Consider the following 24,979-nt stretch of genomic DNA (forward strand, 5'->3'; position numbering starts at 1 on the left):
CACAAACAGGCTGCTTGTGGCATCATATTTCCGTTTCATAGACATTGTACATTTCCTGTGCACTGGGGCGTAGCATTTCCCCTTCTACTGATTTTAAGCCTATCTAAGTGTTAGCGGCAGTTCATCTTCATCAGGGCCAGCTCTGATACAGGATTTATGTAAACCATTTTCTGAAGCTGGATATCTTTGAGACCATCCTGAAACACACATCTCACATGCTCCATCCTTCACCCTTCTGCATGCTGACTAACATGCTTCCTCTCAGGATGTTGGTCGCTCTCATGTTCATGTTTTTACTGTCTGGTGAGTTACAGTGTTGGTGTACAACAGAACAGATTTGAAGTGTTACATATTATTTATTTTATGAATAGAGCTTAGAATATGTTGAAATGCTGGGGCAGTTGATTTGCTAATAGTTTCAGTAGCTCCACGTGTAACTAGTGAAGGCATGAGCAAAAAAATGTAGGTGGATAATTTATTAGTTTATTAATTTTCTGATGAGTGATGTTTTTGTGTATAATCTAAAAGTGTGGATATATTTAGAGGCCAATACATGTGTAACTTCTGTTAAAGGAAACAACACATTGACATTTGGGAGAGGTAGGTGGTTGTGGTAAAATGACTGCTGTACCCTCTGTGACAGATGGCTTAACGAAGTAGATTAGCTATATATAGATCAGGCATCGGCAGCACAGCATATTGATTTACATACAGAATATAAATTCTGTGTTCATATATTGTCAGTGTCAGAGATGTAAATCTAAACAGACAATAACACTACATTACAACTTAGAATTTTTTATTACCATTTTCAGCATGACAATCATATACATACAGTTTGAAGACAATAGGATCACTAGCCTAGCAAAAACTAGTTATGAGTTATGAGTACCTATACTTTTTTCAATTAGTGAACGTTATACAACTAGATCTCAGATCTGTGATTTAGCATTATTATCACGACTTTTATATTATTACTACAAGGTACTTCATGGACACGCCATTGTGCCATGAGCTAAAATTCAGCCTCACACATTACACGTGTAAGGTTGTTCCTGGTATAAACGGCATGCATTCATGTACTGAGCTGCTAGAGTGCAGCAAAGCCTGAAGTACAGTGAGAAAATGACTGTTTTCGTCTGTCAACAGATGTGGTCAGTACATGCCCTGCAGAGCACAACCCTCTTACGCTGGATCCTCCAGAGGTTAAAATAAAATATGGACAGGATCTCTTGGTAAACTGCACCAGCATAGTTCAAGACCATGAAGGGATGCAGTGGTGCAGTGGAACCGAATGCACTGACATGGAAAATGAGCGCGCTTTTGTCCAATGGGCACTGATAGCGTCTGAATGGAATATAAACGGCTCTTGCATAATAAAGCTGAATGAAACTGTTAAGTGCAGCAAAGACCTTGAAATCACTGTGTACAGTAAGTATGATTTCAAATGAATATTATGAAGTGGTAAAAGATCAGTAACAATCAAGATAATTTTGTCATTGTCTGATTTCATTTTGATAGAGAATCCCGATATGGCTTACCTGCATCCTGTTGGTGTTATGGTGGAAGGAGAACAACATAAGTTGCAGTGTGATATCATCAATGTTGCGCCTGTGCAGGACTTCACCGTGAGGTGGTCCAAAGACGACATAACCATCAAGACAACGTCTTTCACCAAAGAAGACAAAACACCAGCAAATTTTTCCTCTTTCCTGCCAGTCAGCGTCAGCAGAGAGAAAGATGAAGTTCAGTATAGCTGTGAGGCTCAGCTGGACTATGACACAGACTTGGTTGTAACTTCAAGCACAATCATCGTTTCTGTGAACTGTGAGTAAGCAACAGTAAAAACCACTTCTAATTTCCTTGCATAGACAAGACACATAATGTCATTGTGTACACTTTTGAATGATTAAATGTTACATTTGCCTCTTCAGATGCTCCTGAGCTCAAATACAAAACTGCTGATGTTATTGATGTGGAAGAGGGTAATATTGTCACCGTGAGCTGTGAGGCTGATGGAAACCCTCCTCCTGACTATCACTGGACCAAAGATGGGAAGATGTTGGAAAACGAAAACAATCCCAGTCTTACAATTACTGAAGTAAACGCCAATGCAACCTACACCTGCACAGCTAGCAATACTGTGGGAAGCATAACTGAGCAAATCCATGTTTATGTGAAAAGAAAAATCAGTCCACCTGTTGTAGACGTGACCACACCGGCAGCATCAGCCCTACAAAACGGTAAACATCCATGTGTACATTTGATTGGATATGAAATATGTAACACTTATTTCTGTGATGGTCAACTGGATACAGTTGAATATTCATTATTACTGTGCATCAGCATGAAGGTAATTGGATCTGATTGATTTTCACTGACAGATTGTGCTCCAACATTAATGCCATCTGAACTGGTGGTGAGATTTGGAGAGTCAGCTTCAATTAACTGCACCAGTTCACACCCAGATTTTGAGGGAATGGGCTGGGAAGCTCCACATGGAGGCAGCGGATTTGTAAAAATTCCTATAGTCACGTGGAAAGTTGAAAGGGTGGAAGTCTGGAAACCAGATCCTTTCTGTTATGTCACTCTGAAAAATGATGAACAGTGTACTGTACATATCCAAACATCACTGTCTATAGTAAGTATAAGTCTTAACGCAATTTACATTACGAATCTTATGCTGTATTAAACAGGTTTGGTTCCGATATAAATAGCCGATTATAAGTGTGTTTCTCTTTTTACCAATTATGTTCTTTTATTACAGAGACGCCTGATAGTGTGTCAGTGTCTGCTTCGTCTGATGAACCGTTGGTGGAGGGCAGGGAGTTCTTGCTGACATGTGACATTATCAATGTGGCTCCTATAAAGAAACCTCATTGTGGAGTGGTACCGAGACCATGAAAAAGTGCACACAGAAACGTTTAAAAACGACATCTCCAAGCATCCAAATAATGTGACCTCTACCTGGAAAATGATCCCCAAGAAAAGTTACAATGGAACAAAATTCACATGCAAGGCTGAGCTGGACCTAGGACCAAAGGGACCGGAACCTGTCCCTACTGCAACCTCAGAACCTTACATTGCTGTTGTACACTGTGAGTTTTCCATTAATCTATTTATTATTTTATTCCCACACACCCACCTCTCAGCTATTTGAATAGCCTGCAGCCTATTATTTCTACTTCTCAACCCCTTTTTTTTTGACAGTTGCCCCTACGTTCAAGGAAGGAAATGACAGTAAGGAGGTGAATCAGGGTGAAAACGTGACTTTTTCCTGCCATGCTGAGGGAAACCCTGCTCCCGAGATTCACTGGAACTACACCTCTGCAGAGAGTGTGTGGGAGACCAGTGGAGGGCGCCAGAAGAATATAACCATCAAAGCCACGTCTACCAATGCTGGTGTTTACATTTGTGTTGCCACGAATGAATTTGGGAAGGTGACAAGATCTGTCACACTGAAGATAAAAGGTATGATCTTTGACTGTGTGATGGACACTTTCGGACGTACACAGTGAAGAGCTAACTTATATTAATGTATATCATTATGTTGTTGTGGTTTGTCTTACAGGTAAAGCTGATGAAGGCGTCTCAGGCTTTTCTTGGTGGCACCTGGTTTTGAAGGCCCTTATCATTTTAATTGCCTTCCTCTTGCTCGTCCTCTTCATCAATCTCTGGAGAAATCATACGATACATAGACAATATAGCTTTATCAATCCAGCTATCCCTCTAACTACCAGGGCTTAACTTAGTTTTGGGCATTGAATTTTTTTTTGATATTTTATTTATCTCTGATAGCAAGAATGAGATTTATTTTTTTGTGTTTATTTTTCTATGACAGGGTCATAACTGAACATCCTGATGGAGCAGATGTAAGTTACATTTTGTACATATGTGGTGGTGGAGGGAGCTAATTTAATCAGATGTTCTCCAAGAAGTGCCTTTTTCAATGAAATTAAATTGAACTCTTTAGTCACAGTGATAATGTGTCTGTAATATTTTGAACATCTTGATTGCTCACTGTTTACTGTATAGTTTGTACTCATAAAACCTTTGTGTTCTTTATCTTATTTTGCTTTAGTTTTATGTTTCTATGCTGTGAATGAACAAAAATCTTTCCAACATTTTGCACAGTGACGCCAGATTTGTGCATTGTTGTAGCCTCACTTCACTTAAATCGTTCAATTGGAAATAGAGAAACCTGCTTCAGGCTTTAATTATGGGACAATTGTGAGATGAGCAGCACTGAGACTGACTGACTGTGTGTGTGTCCAGCATCAGTCGTGTGTTTTAGCGTCTGTTGATTCTTGGGTTTATTTTAGTTTGGGCATCAATTCAGCAAAGTGTCATTATAAACGAGGTGAAAGACACTTAGAAACACCTTTTAAAGCCAAGTGGAGCTGCCAGTTGTCAGGATGTGTCTGTGTGGCTCAGTACTGCCGCTTTAAGACCTAAGATTTGGGAGTGACGCGGATGTGAAAGCTCGTTTATCCCTCTTTCCTTCGCTATGAAAAATATCTGGACAAACTAGACGCACGACAGCCAGCCTCGGGTAATTGGCTCATTATGAAGCTGGTTTACATTACATATTGAATGAACTACAACCGGAGTGCGTAGTGGTTACGGCTTATTTATCAAGCTGGATTAAAGTTGCCTGGGCCGTCCTCCGCGCTGCTGGGATAACTTTGGAGAAGTTCTTTGTATTCGGGAGGCAGCTTGGGCAACAAGCTGAACATGGACTGGGGCACGGAGCTGTGGGTGAGTCCATCATCTGCCCTGCTTCGATTATAGTGTTAATGTGGCTTAGTGAGGTTTTATAGGCAGTGTTCGCTAAAGTCGAGATTGTTTAATGCAATTAATGTATGAAGAAAAAGCAGTGAACCGCTGGCTCTGCAGCTTGTGTTTGCGAAACGGTGCGTTCAGGAACGCGCTTCCATTTTCGGACAGTTTCCTTTAGTAGACTAATAAGTGGCTCAAACAAAGAGTGGGTCACCACAAGCTCATTTATCAACGTGCTGCGCTGATGGAAAATGAAGCACAGACACGGTTAACCTGATTTATTTGTTGTTGTTTTCCTGAATCAGTCATGAACATGAAAGTAGCCGTGAGGTAGGATAGTCGGCTGGAGGTACAGTGCGCGACCCAAACACTTGGAAAGTCACAGAAATTCAAAACTTTGATTGGACCGTGAAGAGAGGAGTCGTTTTCTCGTATTGTTTGTCAGCTTTCAGGCATAAATCCTCTATTGTTAATCATACGTAACGTACTAATCAACAATAAAATAATTTAAAAATCCAATTTGCCAAACAGTTTTTTTTCCATCAAGTTGAACATTGTGTCAGGATGTTATTTATTCTGCTTGTACAAAAGGGTTTTAAGTATGTTGAGGTGCATTGTACCCGGTGGGATGTTTCACTGTTTACAGTCTGACACACCTTGTTTCCATAGAGATGAAATCAGATGCTGTCATTTGCCTAACCAGCAAACATCAGCACTAAAGTGCTGTGTGTGTGTGTGTGTGTGTATACACCTGACTGGTCAGATGTTGATTTCAGGAGTCACTGATGTTTACAATACGGTCTGAAGAGGTCATTTGTTGGAATATGTAAATACAGTAGATTTGCTAGGGCATTGCCTTTAATTGATTTTAGTTGACCTGTTGCACATATGAAAAAGAATCACTCCAGCTGGTCTCCTTTAAAGATGAGTGCTTCTGGCAGGTCAACACACAGGCTGCTATGTACTAAACTCTAAGCTACTTCTTAAATGTAACAGCAGTGACCCTGCATGTAACGAGCTACCTTGATGCCCAAAGCAACACAATTGCAAACAATTACACAGGCACATTTTCAGGGAACCTGAATATGTAAAATGGAGCACTGCAAAGAGGTCATGACCTCATTACAGTGTATCCCCCTAGGCCTCTTCCTCTGTCCCCCTTGCATCGTATATGCTGGTGGAACAGACTAATTAGTTTTGCCCTACTTTGAGTCAGAGAAACACCCATACACCAGTATTAATCGGAGGCTCTGTCTATGTGCAGGAGTCTCTCCTATTCACAGCATAGAATCGTGTGACTGGTTTTAGAGGAAACTCTTCTCCCAAAGCTACTATTCTGCTTTTACTTAATGTAAAATACTAATGGTTTCATTAAAAGTTAAAAAAACAAAACAACTTGACTCTAAGTTTCTGTACATTAGGTTGCATTGGCTGTATTCTCACCTGTCTGGTTAGACAAAGCCCTGTAGACATAATTGGTTTGGCTGGAGAGACTTTGCCCAAGTCAGTGCTGTGGCATCTGTCCCCCTGTTGCCGTTAATCCCATGGCTATTTTAAGGCACTAGTTTGCAGAGAGCAAGATCACTGTCTAGGCATTAGCTGTGATAGTGAGTGTTACCAGGCCACTCTTGAGAACTACTGTGGCAGGACTGCCTGGGCTAGGCCCCTAATTTTCTAGAAGACAGGGTGACTCAAGAGTGAAACATCCATCCAAGCCCTGTAGGTTGATGACTTTCTGAGTGACTCCTGTAGAAGTCATGTGGCATTGCTTGATGCCAGTTTTCTCCCTGATATTACTGGAAGTATTGGGAGATTACACAAAAAGGACACTCTGCATATGTGCTAAGTTTAATTGGATATTTGAAATATCAATTTAGGCCTATATGTTTTTTTTTTAACCCTACTGCCTAAATATGTGCCATAAAATGGAAGCTGTGGCTTTTCTTGTTAAGAAATTCTACAAAAGATGCTACTGATGCTACCCGTGGAACCTTATACAATAAGTAAAAATGTCTAAAATATACGTGATATGTGATGACAGCACTTGGAAGAAGAAGAAGAAGAAGAAGATGTATAGGATATAAGACCTACCAGAAACAGAACTATACAAAGACAAGTGGACTACTTGGAAGTTGTCAAGAGCAGAACCATTTATGATTTATGAAAAATCACTTCAGTACAAACCCACTCTATGGGGATCTATAAAGATAATTTTAGACGGTCATAAAATTATCTTTATATGGCTTTAGATGGTAATAAATTGTAGAAGTCTCACTGCCACTGGTATTTGACGTTGACACTGATTATGTTCTTACAAACTACAATTTTAAATGAGACTAGTATTTCTTTTTAATTTGGGAACTCTGTTTTAAATCAAGTAATTGAAAACTAACTCACACAGACTTTTAAGATGCTTTTTTGCCTTTATTTATATTTATTAAAAAACACATTTTCCCATAGTGTTAAATTTAATTTTGAAGAAAGAATAAACCCTTGAACTGAGTACTGATTCTTTGGGTAATGGTGAGTGGGAGGCATGTTAGAATAGTTAAACATGCTGTTTTTGCCACTTCATAACCATCTGAAACTTGTATTTTTATTATTGGAACCAAAGGCAACAGGGAACAATAAATGGTAGTAACTAGTAAAAATGTTGTTGCTTGTCTTGTAAAAACTGTATATTTAACAATGGGTGAAACCCATTGGCACCACACTTCCTTATAATATTCCTGACAGTGTAAATCCTTGCATCATTTTGGAGAAAAACATCTGTATGCTAGCAGACATGCTAGTTATACCTCATTAAAAACCACCAATAAAAGACAATTGATGTGCAGGGTCTAAACGGGAGTCAGAATATTGGTCTGGATACAGAGAGATAAACCCAACACTTAGCAATTCCTGACCTCACCATCAATGTCCACAGTAGTTGCCCTTTTTGCACACAAGTCACTAGTTCACAAATGGGATATGCAAATAATAGACTTATCTATATGAAATACCCGCATCAAGAGCTCAAGGAAGTACTTTACATGTCTGCTATCATTGCTTTTCATAATATGATGCATGACCTCCCCTGAGTTATGAAATTGTCAATCTACAATTAAGACTTCAACAGTTCAGTTAGTTCAGCCCTACTATTTACTTCAATGCAGGGTTTAATCATGAATCTGTAACTCTGGGAGGGAATGTGGCTAAAATTTGATGGCACTCTACTGCTGCATGTGTGTTGATTTTTCACTTATGATAAATCCTGGCCACTATTTGAATGTGTCTAAATGTGCCTCTTTCATATTCCTCTTTTTTTATCATATCTTTTCCATGTAAGGGATTATATGCATCAGATATTAACGCACCTAGTCTTCTTTTAAGTGGCTGTGCAAAGGTTGTACTGGATGCAGACTAGTACTGCACAATGTAAATAAATAACTTGACTCTTTTAAGTTGGATAGATTTAAACAGAGTTACACAAAACATTTTTGATTACTCTAGTAAAATCCTTCTTGATTATTGTAACTAGAGATAAATTCAGTGCAGGTCATTTCTATGTTGTGTTGTTAACACAAGCACCATAGGAAATCAGAAAATCTTTAGTTGTAAGTAAGGTGTATTGACTTCTGTTCCATAATTAATGACACTAAATTAAGCCTGGAGCACTGCCTTCTGGTTAGGTGTTACAGTGGTGATGGATTGCAGTCCTCCTTTTGTAATCTTTTAGCCCTGTTCTGTAATTAGGCTGAACACTGTCACATTCATTTGGGTTTTGTCTCTTTAGGATTAACTGAAGTGCATAAAGGGTACAGGAGAACATGGCCCAACTTGTCAGCAATGGCCCTTTCTAATTGAGCCCATTCCTAATATTCAAAAGAAGATTGGCTGAGATATCATCTCTCACTCTTAACGTACCTGTCTGAGCATGAAGGTTTAATAACGTGCTCTGCTAAAGAAGCAAAAGAGGAACACGATAAACTGCCTAGTAACACACAGTATGAAAAAAAAAATAATAATAATCAGCAAATTTAGTTGTACTGTGCCAGAGGTCTTTCAAGTTGAAACTAGACATGAACTAGGTCAAAGAGCTACATTCACATTTACTCTCTAAAGCTCATTTTATGTAATTCAGAATGTTACATTGCTATTCAGTACAGCAGCAGATGTATCAGCAGAGCAGTACATGTTATGACACTATATCCTTTCGACACAGGATGTCCACTCTTTTGAGCATGATGGGTGCCCCGTGATTTAAAACAAGCTGGAATGCTAGAAATCATTGCCAGGTTTTTTTGTGTGTGGAGTGGAGAGCATTTGTGAAATCCAACATGCAGGACCAAGCCTTGATATGTTTATTGCCATCCACCCAAGATACTCATGACCTTAAGCCTCCCAGTTTTGACCTAGATGTTAACACATGGTTCCACATCCCTCAGTGTGGTAGTTTAATATCTTTTCCTTATTTGTCTCTCGTGCTCCTGTCTTCAGGACCAGTATGACATCATTGACAAGCACACACAGTCTGGCCTGGAGCTGGTGGAGAAGTATGTGAAATTTGTGAAGGAGAGGACAGAGATTGAGCAGAACTATGCCAAACAACTGAGGTAGGTCTCGGCCTCTTGTCGTTGTTCTCCTGAGCTATGCGCCTGAAATACTTTAGTGTGAGTGTGCTGCTCGTGTCAGTGTGTGTTGTCAATGTGTGTTTGCATTTGTGCATGTTAAAAGGCTGTTTATGAAATGTTTGTGGGGTCTTATGACCACTTTGGGACAGAATCTAGCTTGTCCATGAAACACTGGCCTCATTCTCCAGCTGCAGCCTGCTCGTTGTCTTGCTCTTTCTCTCTCTTCTTGCATGGGGCTCCCTCTCCCAGTTGTTTCCCATCTGCAGGCCCACATCTGTAGTGCTGAGCTTTGCTGGAGAGGAGAGGAAGTGGGAGCAGACTGGCACATGATAGACAGGATGTGGTCAGAGAGAGAGTGAAAGAAGGAAGAACGATTATTTTAACATGTTCATTGTGGACTTTTGTTTTTAATCCTATTGTATAAAACAGACAGTGGGTTGTTGCAAAATAGTGAGCATTCTTAAACCGTAATCCATCGTTTCACCCATTTGCCAGTAACAATTTGTTTATTTGCACTTTCATTTTCCACAGGAACCTTTCAAAGAAATACAACCTAAAAAGAAGCAGCAAAGATGACCTAGAGAGCAGGTGAGCCACTACGGGGTTTCTTCCAAAGCTTTTTGCCAATAAAATAAAGAATTGGATGTTTGAAAATATTCAATGTTCAATATTTGCTTTTGAGAAAAAGCCTATAAACCCACTTACACTACCTGTGTAGTGTCTTCCACCAGCTGGTGTACATACCAAGCATTTAGTAGCTAAAGAGACAAATGTTTCCCTCAGGAGTTGGTAGAGATCAGAAAGTGAGCTTATAGAGAGTGAGTATGGGATTTGCATTTATCAGGAAAACACAAACACAAGTTCAAATTAATGATATTCTTGCTCAGTAATGCAATTCCTTCTTTCTAAGTTCATCATATGCAACTTATTTCTACTGCAACTAAGTCTATTATTGCAGATGTAAGTATAATAATGTGATAATTGTGCTTACTTTGTCAATTTGGACTACCGCTTGTTAAACTAACAGGAAAACAGGGCTCCCAGTAACGTAATAGGAATCATGTAGTCATTAGTGTCCTCCATGTTGTAGTCGGGGGCTGCTGTTAGATCCATTCAAATACGCCTAAAAGGAAACAGGAATAAGGAAGTCATGGGCTTCTTATCATGACTCGGCCTGCTGTTGATTGCCCTTTGAGCCTGTGTTGTTGTCATCTTATCACTGGCCACATCGCTTTGTCTTTATTTCTCCACCCTTTCCTCTCTCATCCCCTCAAATGTTAGGTTGTCCACTTACCAGGCTTTTTTGGACATCTTGAATGAGATGAACGACTATGCCGGACAGAGAGAGCTGATTGCTGAGAACATGATGATGAACATTTGCATTGATCTCACCAAGTACCTGCAAGAGCTCAAGCTGGAACGAAAGACGGTGAGCTTCATATATAGAGGAGCACTAGGTTAGGATAGTACAAGTCCATCTCTGCAGCAGCAAGTATACTCAAATAAACCAAATGTGACAGGTAAAATTGTGTGTTTCAGACTACTTGCTTAAAATACACAGTTTAAACTCCTCAGAGGAAATAATCCCAAAGCCTTGTTGTCAGGCCTGTAGCTTGCCTGCTAGGTTATGATGAGATCCTTGCCATTTTTTTTACTTTGACACAATTTCACTTGTGTGGACAACAGAAACACACACAGTCCCCTCCCACAGTATTAGAATAGCAAGACCAATTAATTTGTGATTCATTCTAGACATTCGGGCATAGGATCAAAATGTCTCATCTGTGAAGCACAGTGGAGGTAGTGTTGTGGCATGTGTTTCTGGAGCAGGCTCGCCAATCTTTATTGATGTTGTAACTCATGGTGCTAGCAGTAGAGTTAATTCAGGAGTATAAAGAATACCACAACCATCACGACAAAACAAACGACAACTGAAAGAGGCTGCCATAAAAATCTGGAAATGAATATCAGTAGAAGGAACCAACAATATGGTGCTGTCAGCAAGTCACAGGTTGGATGCAGTAGCTGCCTGAGGATACGTCTGCTGAGGAGTATAAAAGGTGGGAGCACAAAAGAGGAGGAGTGGAGATCTGGAGATCTCACTGTTGTGACAGGAAGGAAGCCTTTAGTGTCTCCTGAGGGAGGCATAGTCTGATTGGTGGTGTGTCATTTCTCTGAGTGAATCGCTTTCGGCTCCCACTGGTTTGCAGAGCACTGCAGCCATGTACAGGCTCGCACTGCAGACGTGATGTCTCAAACAGACACATTGGTATTTGTTTTCTTGTCAGTTATGTTATGTGGCTTTAGGAGGTTATTGTTCTCTCTACACATGGCTGCCTCTCTCGCTCCCTCGCTGTCTGTCATCTGACCCTTCTTCTCACTGTCTATTTTTATGAATGTCTGCAGTATCTCATGGAGGCCAAGAAGGCCCAGCAGTGTTTGGAGAGCACCTACAAGCAGCTTGACAGTGTAAGTCTAGTCTAAGAAGTTTAAAACATTGGTAACAAGATGTTGTAAAATACATTTCTCCTGGACAGGCATCTAGCATGCTTGACGTACCGAACAATGTTTTATTTAGTATCAAGCAGCTATTGTATATCCCTTTGTGTTCATGTGCAAAGGCCAAAAGAAAGGAAGGAAACAGTCTTTGAAAAAAAGGGTGCACATTCAGTGTGGTGAGTCATGTGACTATACTGTTTGTCTATAGTAAAAACAGTTGGGCAGAATGGAAAGCAGCTCCCTATTTTACACTTATATCATAAATCCAAGAGCGATTTCATAGTTAGTGATTGATTTTATGACCCAAAACCCCCCCCGTCTTTTTAGAAAGACAAAATAAAAATGCTTTGCTCAACAAAAGTAGATCCACTCTATATTTCTTTCAGTAAATAACCCCAATTTGCTGTTTTTCTTTCCTTGTGTCAGAGTAAAAAGCGATTTGAGAGGGAGTGGAGAGAAGCGGAGCGTGCAGCACAGTATGCAGAGAAAACTGACCAAGATATCAATGCTACAAAAGCAGACGTAGAAAAGGTAACGAGGGGGGAAATCAACATCACAAGTGCTGTTTCACAAAATAAAAGTGCATGTGCAACTGGCTAATCTGTTTGCTGTACGTGTGGTTGTAGGCCAAACAACAGGCTCATATGAGAGCACACATAGCAGAGGAGTGCAAGAACGACTATGCGGCTCAACTCCAGAAGTACAACAAGGAGCAGAGCCAGTTTTATTTCAATGATATGCCGCTCATTTTTAATGTAAGACTTTCATATTTCAACATGACACATTTAAACTTGTTAGCTTCCATTGTATTTTATAGCCCTACCACAGGAACATCATGTTGTGAAGTGGACATTAACATACACATGGTATTACAGGCCAGATATCACTCTGTGTATTGTCTCAATCCTAATAATGGCATTGTCTGAGTAACCATTGTCTGTTTACTAGAAATTGCAGGATCTGGATGAGAGGCGAGTAAAGAAGCTGGCCCAGGGCTACATTTTGTTCTCAGACACAGAGAAGCATGTGATGCCTATCATTGGCAAGTGCCTGGAGGGCATTACTAAAGCTGGCACTAATGTTAATGAGAGGAATGTGAGTTAGTCTCAAAACTGCTAAATGGATTATTATATGCAGTATGGCTTTATACTATCAATTTGTTTTGCTGTTCAAACTCTTGATTGCTCTTATCCATCATTGCATGCAATGCAGGACTCCATTGCTGTAATAGAGCAGAACAAGTCAGGCTTTGAGCGCCCTGGGGATTTGGAGTTTGAAGACTACAGTCAGGGCATCAATCGAGCCTCATCGGACAGTAGCCTGGGTACACCTAAAGGCCACGTGGACCTTCCAGGAAAGAACAGGAGCAAAAACTTTTGGCTTTTCAGCAAAAAGAGTAAGGTAGGACATTGGATGATAGTAGAGCACACTGACAGAAGGTTCTTTTGTTTGCATTGTGGAAATGTGAAATGAATGAGTTAGTCACCCACCCTCTGCCAATGATCAGTGATTGCAGATTTGAAAATCTGTTGGTGGGCAGTCAAATTAGTGGGTGACTCCTTGCACGGCAATGCTAGCGTTTGAGCCACAGAGCAACGAGGCAGAGCACTCATGATGGACCTGAAGTTGTGGCTACACACAGGCAGCACACATATATAACCTTCTCATCTCTAAAGCTCAGTATAATAATGCACGAGCCTCTGTCATTATATTGTACACGTACGTGCACACACACACAATTCTAGAAAAGGTCCTTTGCATGACTCCGTTGCTGGCTGTGAGTGAATAAACCTTGCCCCCTCCACACCCTCCCTCTCTCTGCAGCGCGGTTTCCAATAGGTCAGCTTGCAGTCAGCATTCTGCTGCGCTTGTGCTTTCATCAGCACGGGGCCCAAACAACATTGGATTTTCTACTACAGGCATCCACAAACACACTGCTCCCATTATACTACTCACAACCTGGCCTTATGTCTCGCATCACAATTGAATCTTTGTACCAATATCAGGATGACATCAGGTTTGCCAGGTCAGAAAAACAAAAAAACTTCTACTGTCTATTCGGTATCTATTAGGGTCAAGAGAGCTTCACTGCATAGCAAAATACCGCTCTTATCTCAATGGAGCACAGTGAAGGAGGTCCAAAATTAAACTGGCGATACGAAAGGCTGACCACTAACCAGCTAATGGTTGCCCTCCTCCAAGTCCCAGTGCTAAATGATCCCTTCTTTCCTCCCTGTAGTGTTTGCTTGTTCAACGCCTCTCTTCTCTCTGCATGCCGTACTGGGCTCTGTGCTCTGCTGTGCGCCCTTTCTGTTCTGTGTATGTGTGTGGCACAGTGCTCTGTGTCATCAGTCATGCTCTCCCAATTATCCCTGAAGCAGTATGAATAGGAGACTCATTATATTGGCTAAAGTGAACTTTCGGTCTACATCTGCTCCCCAAAATGTTTCATTCTTAATTGATCTTCTATATTTAGTTCTTAAGAAAAGTATCACCTAGCCAGTAGATGTTCACATAATAATAGTGCTGTATTTAAAACCCTTGATAAGTACACAAGGGACCTTGTTGTATGACTGTTTTTAGACATTCAATATTGAAGACTACAAGGTGTCAGCCTCCTGTGTAATTTAGCTATGGAGACCCACCACCAACACTTTTCCACATAGACACACGGCTGACCGAGATTTTACTGTAGTCTGTTCCAGGCAAGTTTTCAAGTTGACCTCTTTCCTAAAGAGAGTTATTTTTTCATAACATGGGTATTTTTTATAGTCATGATAGCATCTTCACTGATAGTTTTCTTAAAATAAATGTACAGGATCCTGCAACCCCACTAGTCAATATTGCTGTAATGCTTATTTTAGAAACAAGCAGTAATATTTAAATAAGCTATTTCTGACAATTTTCCTGGATCACCAAAGTGTTCATTATAATTACCAGCTGCTTTGCAGCTTTGCAGTGTGTTTAGAGTCTGAAGGTTTTTTTTTTTTTTGGTCAAAATTTGGCCAAAAAGTAGCTTTTAAATGCAGCTTATTACAGTGTAGGTATAACGAGTAGTGATTTCCTGTTAAATCAGTCACAAAGTTTTATCTTTACAGTGTCACCACATCTCTGCAATGGGACTGGGTCAAATATCATAGATTATTTTATGGAAATAAAAGCTAAGCTGTTAGAAAAACAACCAACCAACCAATTAAGGAAATGTAAATTTGGTGTGGGTTCGATGTTCTGCTCCAGTTCCTCACTGAAACTCTACGCTGTACAGCCTGGCATTAGTTTGACTACACGTGTTGCTGTGGTGACACCAGTTTGGGAGCTGTGGTTGGTTGCTTGCTTTGTTGTTTGTGTGTGTGTGTTTATTTTTCTTATTTATTTATTTATTTATTTATTTATTTATTTATTTATTTATTTATTTATATATTTATTTATTTATGTTTGTGTGTGTCAATGAGAGCAAAAGAGCCAGATGTGCGTTTGTGCTTTCATGCTCTCTGGGCTCAAGTGCTGGGTTCGCTCCAGTGTTGTCTTCCTGGCTTTGTGGTGTGCTTTAAGGTGTTGACAGTGTCTTTTTCTTTCCCTTGTCACCTTGTTTGTTATTGTCTTCCCCATCTTCCCTCCTTTTTATATCCCCTCTCACCCATCCTGTACACCACCCTATTCCTGCATATCTCATGCTCGGGTGCTGGTACTTTTGGTTTCATTCCACCCCAGTTGTCTCCCTCCACTCTCCCACCATTCTCCACACCCCCTGCCCCTTCGCCTGCTAATGGACCCCCTTCCCCCAAGTTTGGCCGGGACCCCCTGTCGTACTGTTTGAAGGAGATCAATAAGACAGTCAAACCAAGAATCTCTTCCTTCCGGACACTCAGGAGATCGGTGAGTCACCAGAAGAGAAGGGTTGGGTGCCAGGAAACGTCCACTCATGAGGGCTTGCACATAATCCTCAGCCTCAGCAGGAATTACTGAACAACCTTTTCAAAACTAAAACATGTGGCATGACTCTTACTTCTCACAATGGATATTCACTAGGCTTGATATATTTATGTGTTATAAACATGTACTGAACACTTTAAAGGAAACAAGCACCAGTTTTAAGGACATTATGCCATCTTTCTATCGACATATTGTTTCTGTTTTCCCTCAGAAATTTACTCCCGAGAGGATCCTGGTAATATGGACGACACAGCTGGTGTGGGGTGGTTCTCAGTTGTGACATAAAAATGGCCACCTTTCCATTACAGCAGCTCATCCCCTTGTTATACTTTTCCACCCACAAAACTCTGCTGGCCCTTAAATGTTTAGATGACTGAAATTTCTCTGTCTTAATAACATGCACCATGTAGCCTCATGTTTTGTGGCAAATGGCCCCTCCTCTTGAGTTTGTATTGGAAAGGTGGCCACCTAGTGGAGAAAGAGGGGAATGCTTGGTAGCACAAGAGGAAATGGGGCAACTCATAACCTGATTTTAAAATAGCCTTCTGCACTTTCTTTTCCATCCATGGCTTTATTTCTTAAACCTTAGGGTGAAATTAGCAAATTTACATTGTTACTTTATATTTGTTGGTCCATGATTTGTGGTTTTGGGTTCAGCTCACTATTGCACATCACTGGCTTTGCATTAAGTGGAAGTTAAACTAATGTGACTAATAGATTTCTTTTCAGTAAAGAATTGACAGTCACAACCCTGAGTTGAGCTCAAATGGGACCCAAAGGCTTGGTGTTGTCATTATGAAACAGCAGCTTTATTGCGAGACTCGAGTTTAGTGTTAACCCACCCTTCCTGTGACCTCTTGCCCACAGCCCACAGTGACAGAGGACTTCGCACATCTTCCTCCAGAGCAACGCAGAAAGAGATTACAACAGAAATTAGATGAAATTTGCAAGGAGCTGCAAAAGGAAGTAGATCAGAGGTGTGTGTATTTGTGTGTGTATATGTGGGTATCCTTCTGCGTATTAATACCCATCTCTGTTAGAACCTCTCTGGCGGGAGTGTGGATAGAATATTCATGTTGTGCATGTCAGCGTGTATAACTCTATGGTGTCTGTTTGACTGTTTGAATTGTTTACCCAGCCCTAAGCTCTGCAGGGAACCAGTTTCTACTGAAAGTCACTTTCCCTCATCCTCTCTTGTTCCTTTCTCGCTGACTCTCTCTGCTCTTCAGTGAGGCCCTGGGGAAGATGAAAGATGTTTATGAAAAAAACCCTCAAATGGGAGACCCTGCTAGTCTGGCATCCCAAATCAGCCAGACGTCCCAGAATATAGAACGGCTCAGAGGAGAGGTCAACAAGTATGAGGTAATCATGCCCACTGTTAATGTATATTATGTGGCCCTCAGTTAAAATAATGAGGGCCACATAGTATCATTCATTGCAAAATATTATGAGGTTTTAACTCTCCTCCAGTAATCCAGTGATGGCTGCCTGTCTGTGGGTAAAATTTAAACAAAGCTAACGAAAGCTGGAGGATGTAAGGGGGACAGCATGACCCCTAATACTGTATCTCTCAGTAAACACAGTATCACATACTTCAGCAAACAGCATTCATGATTTTCACTGTTCTGTCACTGTTTCGCTCGGGTAGACTTGGCTGGCTGAAGCAGGAGGCCGAGGGGACACTGTGCGCCATAAAACTCAAACCTTCAACAATAATGGGGCTCATGACGTACAAAGGTATCACTACTTTCTACTAATAGACATTATGTTTGACACAATGAGGTGTTGTCTCTGCTGCACTTTTTTCTTTTTTCCAATCAGCCCTGATGGAGCGCACTCAGATGAAAGCACTCCTGATCCCTCCCAAGCCATCTACGCTGAGTTTGACGATGACTTTGAGGACGAGGAGTTATCTGCTCCTATCGGCAAATGCACAGCCATGTACAACTTCCCCGGTATTAAAGCTCTTTTAGCTTACTGCCTTACTCACTTATTGTATGTTGAGCATTGTGTGTAGAAAATTGTTAATTGCTTGAATGTTTTTCTAAACTTGAGAAATCTAAACTGGAGATTAGTGACCTTCTTAAAATGTGAATTTTGTTAATTATACTACATTAATGATAATTTTTATCTAAAGAATACAAAAGAATTTAAAAATAAAGAATTTTATTCTGGGAATCATTTGTGTGTGTCCTTCCCTCTTCAGGTGCCAGTGAAGGGACAATCTCTATGCAGGAAGGGGAAGTGCTGGCTGTGGTAGAGGAGGACAAGGGAGACGGTTGGACCAGAGTGCGTAGGAACAATGGGGATGAAGGCTACATACCAACATCTTATGTCACCATCAACCTAAACAAATGAGAAAAACACAAGGAACAATAGAAGAAGAGATTAGCACCTTGAAAAACTGTATGCAGTTGTTCCCATGGGACCAATCACAAAGAAGCCACAGCACTCTAGGCTGGACCACCTGTGTATCCAGAAGGAGATCCAAATAAGATGCTTTGATTTCTTGGGACGGGTGCCTGAATGGGGAGAGGAATGGTGCTAACAGTGTGTTCCTCATGTTACATCATTGTAATAGCAGTTACCTAAGCCACCTCAACAACCGAGTTATTTTCTTTTTTTGATATATCACAATAACTTTTTGGTTTTGGTTAAGTGTTGAATGGATCTTAGGAACCATCATGCTACAAGTGCTCAAATTGTTCCAAAGCACAATAAGGCATTCACTTTTAAATATGAGAGGAAGAAGTAGAAGAGGAGTGCTGCTGAGTGCTGCTGTAATCTTTAACACTGAGTGTTAATACCAGTAATACTTAGGAGGAAGTTACCTCACCTGTTTACCTTTTGCAGTTAAAAACTGACCTGCTTTGTCCCACGGCAGTCCACTCTACCACACAGCCTAAAATAATTCACCTGTTGCAGTTTATATTTGTCTCAAGCATGCCACTTTCAAGCTTTAATAGCACTTGCAAAGACATATGGCACCGTCACTTTGCTTATGGTTGAACTTGAGATTTTGAGTGTCCCCAAGGGAATGAATGCGATTTGTGGGGGGGGGGGGGGATGCTTCACTTATGGTTTTCAGCAATTTGTCAGACCAAAGGTGTCGACCGCTCTCCTGTCATGGTAAATCTCTCACACGACAATTAAAACACTTAAGCCATATCATATCGACATCATTTAAGATAACTTTCAATCCATAGCAGTAACAAGGATTTACAGTAGCTGTTGTCTTAATAGTTACAATCTGGACATTGTGCTAAAATAATTTATTACAAATGTGTATGTTCTGTGAATTATATTTTGTAGTGACAGAAGTTGTACTATGTATTAAGGATGTTCTCACACTTCCCCTTGCACACATAGTGGACTGTTTGTAGCCACGAAAGGGAGTAAATAATGCACACGCAAACTGTGCTAAGACTATTGTATTTATGTAATAAATAATATATATTTTAGCTATCACAACACCACTATTGTCTTATTAGCTTTTTAACCATTCAAATAAAGATAGTTACATTGTGAGAGAAAGCTAAATGTCTGTAATTATGTTGCTAGCTCAGTTAATTTTATTTGGACTTACTTTACACATTTATATACATACATTTTAAATGGATTCACATGCCTTTTTTACATTGCTTAGGAGCCAGCAAGAAGCAGTAATTGCTCATTTGTCTTTTGTGCCTTTCTGGGTAAAATCATTATGTACATACCTTTTCTTTTTCCTTTTTTAATTTTTTTTTTTGTTCAAGGCGTAATAAATGTAAAGCACATTTCAGTTAGAAGTGGTAATGTCATTTCTGGACTCATGAATAAATATATATTTGAAACACAGTGTCTATTGATCTTTGATATTTTGTATTTTGTTTAATTTGAATACTTGGAACAAAAGATAATATAGCCTATTATGAAAGTAGGTGTATGGAAGATTTGCCTTTTTATAAGTGAATCAAATTTTCTGCTTTTGAACTTAATTCAAAGACTGTATTTTCCAAATTATTGCTCTTATTCACATTTTTATGACCCAACGCAAATGCTCACTTAGCTTTTGACCACAGAAATAACAACTTTTCCTCTATGTGTGGGGAGTGTTAGATGTTTTCAACACTCACAAAACCATAATGATTTACCTCTCATCCAATCAGTCCAGTAGCAGTGTAAAATTTAAATTCCAACTCTTGGGAGTTCATCCATTTAGTTTGCATTCAAGTGATCCACAAAATGTCACAAGAAGTGAAACAGAACCCAGTTCTTTCTGAGAATTGCTGTTCCTCTGACCATCAACTCTTCAGAGTACATGCATTTCATTTTCAATGGGTGGCACTGTTGCATCATTTCTCAGGGAGGTGGACCACATCCTACATGTACTCGTCCTCTCTGCATAATTATGTTTTCAATATAGGCCATGCATTTGCATACCTGATTAAATTGCTCTGGCTTCTAAACCATGCTGCTTATAATAACTAATTAAATAACCTCAAATTGGCATGCCTGGCTTTCACATTCACCTTATTGACAACTGAAGGGAAAGACAATTAATGTGAACTTGGTCAAACACAAGGTTTAATGTGAATTGTTGTACAATTTTTAAGGAAATTAAAAACTGAGGAGAAGTGGTGGAGCTTTATTCAGTTAATGGAGCATCCAGCAGTAGCAGGCTGTGGAAGTGACTGACTGCTCAGATGACTGAGGAGCTGGATCATCATTTGTATTCAAAGCCTTTAAAGGTCAGCTTTCAATAAAGCTACTGGATGCAGCCAACATCCTGCACATGCCTACAGCTGGGAGACAAGACTGCATCCTGGCACCTTAGCACAACCTGGAGATGGAAATCCTCACTGAATAACATGCGGTGCAGCTGCTACAGTGCACACTGTAGGGGTTTGTGAGCATGTTGCACCTCCAGCCACACCCCACTGAGCTGCAGCAACATTTGCTGTGCCCTTTGTGAATCATTAAAGATTTATCCTTTTGAAAGAGACAACAGAGATGGGGTAATTTCACCTTGGCTGTCATGGTATACTATACCTGTTGACAACATCCACTATCTCTCCCCTAATAGCAGGGATTAGACTGGAGCTGCTCCAGTGGTTTGAAACTTAGATCCTGCAGAAAGATCTGGGAGGATGCTTTAGCAAAAAGACACAGGCAGCATTTACAAGATAACATCTCTCTTGCTGTATCTAATATAATTTCCCCATCCCCGTACATGGGATTAAGATGTTTAATATGACCTTAACATGAGTTTAATCTGGGTTATCTTTTTAATTAAACAAAAATTGATTAAACTTTTTTATACTGTGTAAAAACAACATAAAATACAGATGAACGTGCTTAAGCCTTGGTGTTACTTAACATCAAAACTCATTACGGAAATTGTGGGATGAAATAAGTGACACAAAACACTACCTAAATCAAAATGTCGACACATTTCAGGCAGTAATAGGAATACCCTCAGGGTTTTTTTTCTCTATGTAAATTAAAATATTTTCTGTAACTGTGTGTAAAAAGGTTAGATCTTATACGAGGGCAGAGCTAGAGGCTGAGTGTGACTTTACTGCAGAAAGGCAGAAATAACAAGATAAATGCTCTATGAATGCATGTGGTGATGGCAGATTAAGTTGGACATGTCTTGAGGAGGCTAGTAGCCAAAGATAGATCGCGATAGTCAGTCAAAGTCATGAAAAAAAGCCATTTTATGTACGTTACTTTCTGGAGATGTCACTAGTCTGTTATGGACAAATAAAGGTTTGCACACGTAGGCGGGATGACCTTTGACATCTTCGTGTGGACATATTTTGACCGGTCTGGACGAGACTAATGCTCAAATAATAAAGAAATTGTGGCAGCTGCCTAATTAGACAATAAACACATCAAAACAAATATAGTTGTTTAAAGAACGGAGGTTGGAGGAAGAGGAAGTGCACAAAATTAAAAAGAAACAGCAGAGAGCTTTTCCTGTCTCGTTTTTCAGTGACCAGCACTGGTCTGAACAACTTGATTTTAATGTTCCTGACATAGGAGCCGGCAGATAAATTGGATTATATTGAAAAAATCTCCGCCTCTGCCTTAAGATGTAAACTGCCAGTGTCTTCCCCAACAAACCTTGATGGACTGCCCATTTGACGTCCCTGCCAAGTCTGAAAAGAAACCCCGGTCGTCGCAGGTTGAAGATGTGCACACGTGTTGCCGTGTTTCAGGACGTGTGTGCTAGTCTATGCTTGTTTTAATTTTAGGTTGCAGAAAACAGAAGCTGCTGCTCACCTCCCACTGCACACACTTAAATTAAAGGCACAAAATAGTCACACTGGCTGATACTAATGAGCAGCAACCTGATGATCCTTTAGGGCAGCTGGATATTGTGGTAATATCAATATAAAAACAGTGTAAACTGTCATCTTCTGGCACAGTATTAGTATCAGCATTCTGTGTCAGTCCCCATAACAGTGTAAGTGATGTATCATACCCCTTTTATTATGGTGGGTGCTGTTACAAAATAAGCAATTATTTCTCTGCCTACTGCACCACAGGTGATTAAAGATTTAAGAACTTGATCTTCAAGCAGTTGCTGCAGGGGGGAAAAAAACGACAGAGATGGAGGGAAACATTTAAGCGGCTCAGCAGCTTCTGTGGTCTAATAGCATCTGAACGGCATATAATCTCACTATACCATTAAGCCACTCTAGAAGACAATTTGCAAGATTAGCCGGACAATCACTGAATAATTAATATTTCAGGTTCACACCTACTCAGCTGTTTTGTGATGTGGATAATAAATTTCACAAATACACGGCTAACTTTTGCAGCTTCTTTGTAACTTTAACATAGATTTATAAATAAAAGTCCCACCGATTAATCACTGCCTTATGTTCATTCCTGCGGCACAGCTTGAGGCTAATTTTTTTTATCTCTTTACCACTTTTGTGTTGGGAACACTGTTGGTGTTTGGTGGTATTTTATGTGAATTCAAAGAGTCTATAAGAAGCTCCACTAGTTAGAAACATTGTAATGCTACTGTGAAACCTGTTTTCAGCCGCAGTGAAACCAGGAGTAGTCCAACACTGCCAGATTTAGTAGTGTGCTTCATTACAACCCACTCTCTAAATCACTTCTCAGGAAGGGAAACAAGACCCAAAGCTTGGGGTGGGGTTTTAGAGACAGCTACTCTGAGACCACTAATAGACAGCCTCTTTTTGGCAGCTGATAGGGGTCTTGTGCTATTTATTTAACAAATTATCCCTCAGAGATGAAATTGCTTTTCTATCTCTCAGTGAGTGAAGACTAATGTATTGACCTTGTGATATTGGGGCCACTTGTGGTCTTCCTCTGCAAAGTGAGTGCCAGGCACTTCCCACTTAGAAGCATACAGTCCTGCCATGATTTGCTTAGATGCTTAAAATTTGACTTCAGATGCTTTCATTTTGTTCTGATGCCACATTATAACAGCATGTGTAAGGAGGACTGAGGCACAGCTATAACTGCAACAGGTGAACAATGATGATTTATTTGAATAAAGCCCTAATTAGGGGATGAAATCTGATCATGTCATCTGATCATGTGCTTCATGTGAAAGGGATAAAACTCAAGCAGATTTGACCTTTTCTATAAAGGACTTAACATGGTGAGTGCCACACTTGTCTTGCCTGTCCATCATTCCCTTATTTGGTCCGTTTCCTGTTTGGCTCCGCCCTGCCTTACGGCTCTCTGATTGGTCATTGTTCACACCTGTTCTACTCCCTCCCTTTATAATCAGGTCCGTTCATCGTTTAACTCAGATAGTTTCACGACTTCCTGTCAGATAAACTATCCAGTTTTTACCTTTGGACTGACTTCCTGATACCTGAACCTGCCTCTGCTCGTCTCTTCGGTACCGTGAGTGTTTCCTACCTGACCTGTTCTCTCCTCTGTCCTCTCCCTCCTCACAGTACCGGACCGGACCGGACCCTGTTCCGGTTCCTCTCTGCCCTCTTCCCTGTTCTACGTGTTGGATATCTGTGTGTTTGACCAGGGTTCTTTTCGGACCTCTGTATGTACTTTACGGATCCAGCTGTTTCGGACTGCCTTTCTGTGTATGACCTCGGATCTGTACCTCGATCGGTTCTCTGGACCTTTTAGATTACTGGATAATCTGACATTGTGTTTGATTATTAACTTGTGTCTGTACCATTCACCAGGAATCTATTTTCCATTCTCAGTCGTTTACCTCACTGCTCCCGGTCTCCACGTGCTCCTTTCACCGGCACCTGTCACTTCCGGATCACCACCTTACCAGTCGCTGTTGGTCCACTGTTCCGGTAGAGCAGCTTCCCATCGCTTTCCCGACTCACTCCACTGCCACTCACCTATTCCTGAGTATCCCGTGATTTACATTATTCAAGAGCCGTCTTAACTCTGTCCCCTCTTCTAGACCATCCTCACCTGACCACATCTCCGCTCAGCTGCTGAACTCGGTGACCCATCCATTGCACAATTGTATTAATAAAATCTTTTGTTTAATCCATTCTCGCCTGTCATGTGGTCTCTGGCCATGGAGTCTGAGCCCGGGTTTGACATTTGAGTCCTAGAAACGATGCAGAGTCTGAAATATAGAGTATTTTTTCTATTTCCACTGTACTAGAAGAGTTTTTCCAAGTTTGCATGAACATATTACTTTTACTTTTTGCGTAGTGCTTGCTCAAGTTGTGCTACATGGCATTTGTCTCTTTTGTGAAGCACTTTGTAACATGTTTAGAAAAGTGCTCTATACATGGATTATTTCATGAAGGTCTAGAAAGCATTGTATATAGTGTCATACTTGTTTCTTGTCCTTTGTTGAATTAAAAACTAATATTCACAGAACTCCACTGGAGCGTTTGCTTTAAAATCCCACATACCACCAGTGAACTGTTATTTTCCACAGGTCTCTGCAACTGAGTGACATAGAAAATGATAAATGATAAGTGATAAGATTTCACTTAAACTGAAACAAAAAGCTGGATTTTGAACAAAGGTATACCCCCCCTCCACCCCATCTTTGAAGGAAATTCAACAGGAATAGATGCATTTAGATGGATCTTAAACCACAGCCACATGCATTTCCTTTTTTTTTTTTTTTTTTTTTTTTTTTTTTTTTTTTTTTTAAAACTGTGATCCTAGAGTAACATTAGAGGGAA

The 24,979-nt window shown here is 40.3% G+C and overlaps 1 protein-coding gene and 1 pseudogene across 2 annotated transcripts; both read left to right on the forward strand.

Moving 5' to 3' along the window:
* Nucleotides 1-46: 46 nt before the first annotated feature.
* LOC113157424 lies at nt 47-4,070 on the forward strand (annotated as a pseudogene).
* An 85-nt stretch (nt 4,071-4,155) lies between these two features.
* Nucleotides 4,156-18,883, forward strand: trip10a (thyroid hormone receptor interactor 10a). Of its 2 annotated transcripts, XM_026355997.1 has the most exons (15): nt 4,156-4,758; nt 9,259-9,374; nt 9,924-9,980; nt 10,674-10,821; nt 11,799-11,861; nt 12,318-12,422; nt 12,518-12,646; nt 12,840-12,986; nt 13,104-13,292; nt 15,603-15,767; nt 16,692-16,801; nt 17,054-17,186; nt 17,473-17,561; nt 17,646-17,779; nt 18,031-18,883. In XM_026355997.1, the coding sequence occupies exons 1-15, from the start codon at nt 4,735-4,737 to the stop codon at nt 18,180-18,182; spliced, it is 1,761 nt and encodes a 586-aa protein (XP_026211782.1). In that variant the 5' UTR covers nt 4,156-4,734; the 3' UTR covers nt 18,183-18,883. The 2 variants fall into 2 exon arrangements, with proteins under 2 accessions (XP_026211782.1, XP_026211790.1); XM_026356005.1 differs by lacking the exon at nt 15,603-15,767.
* Nucleotides 18,884-24,979: the final 6,096 nt, after the last annotated feature.

Source organism: Anabas testudineus, chromosome 8 (genome assembly GCF_900324465.2).
Source record: "Anabas testudineus chromosome 8, fAnaTes1.2, whole genome shotgun sequence".
Classification (NCBI taxonomy): Eukaryota; Metazoa; Chordata; class Actinopteri; order Anabantiformes; family Anabantidae; genus Anabas; species Anabas testudineus.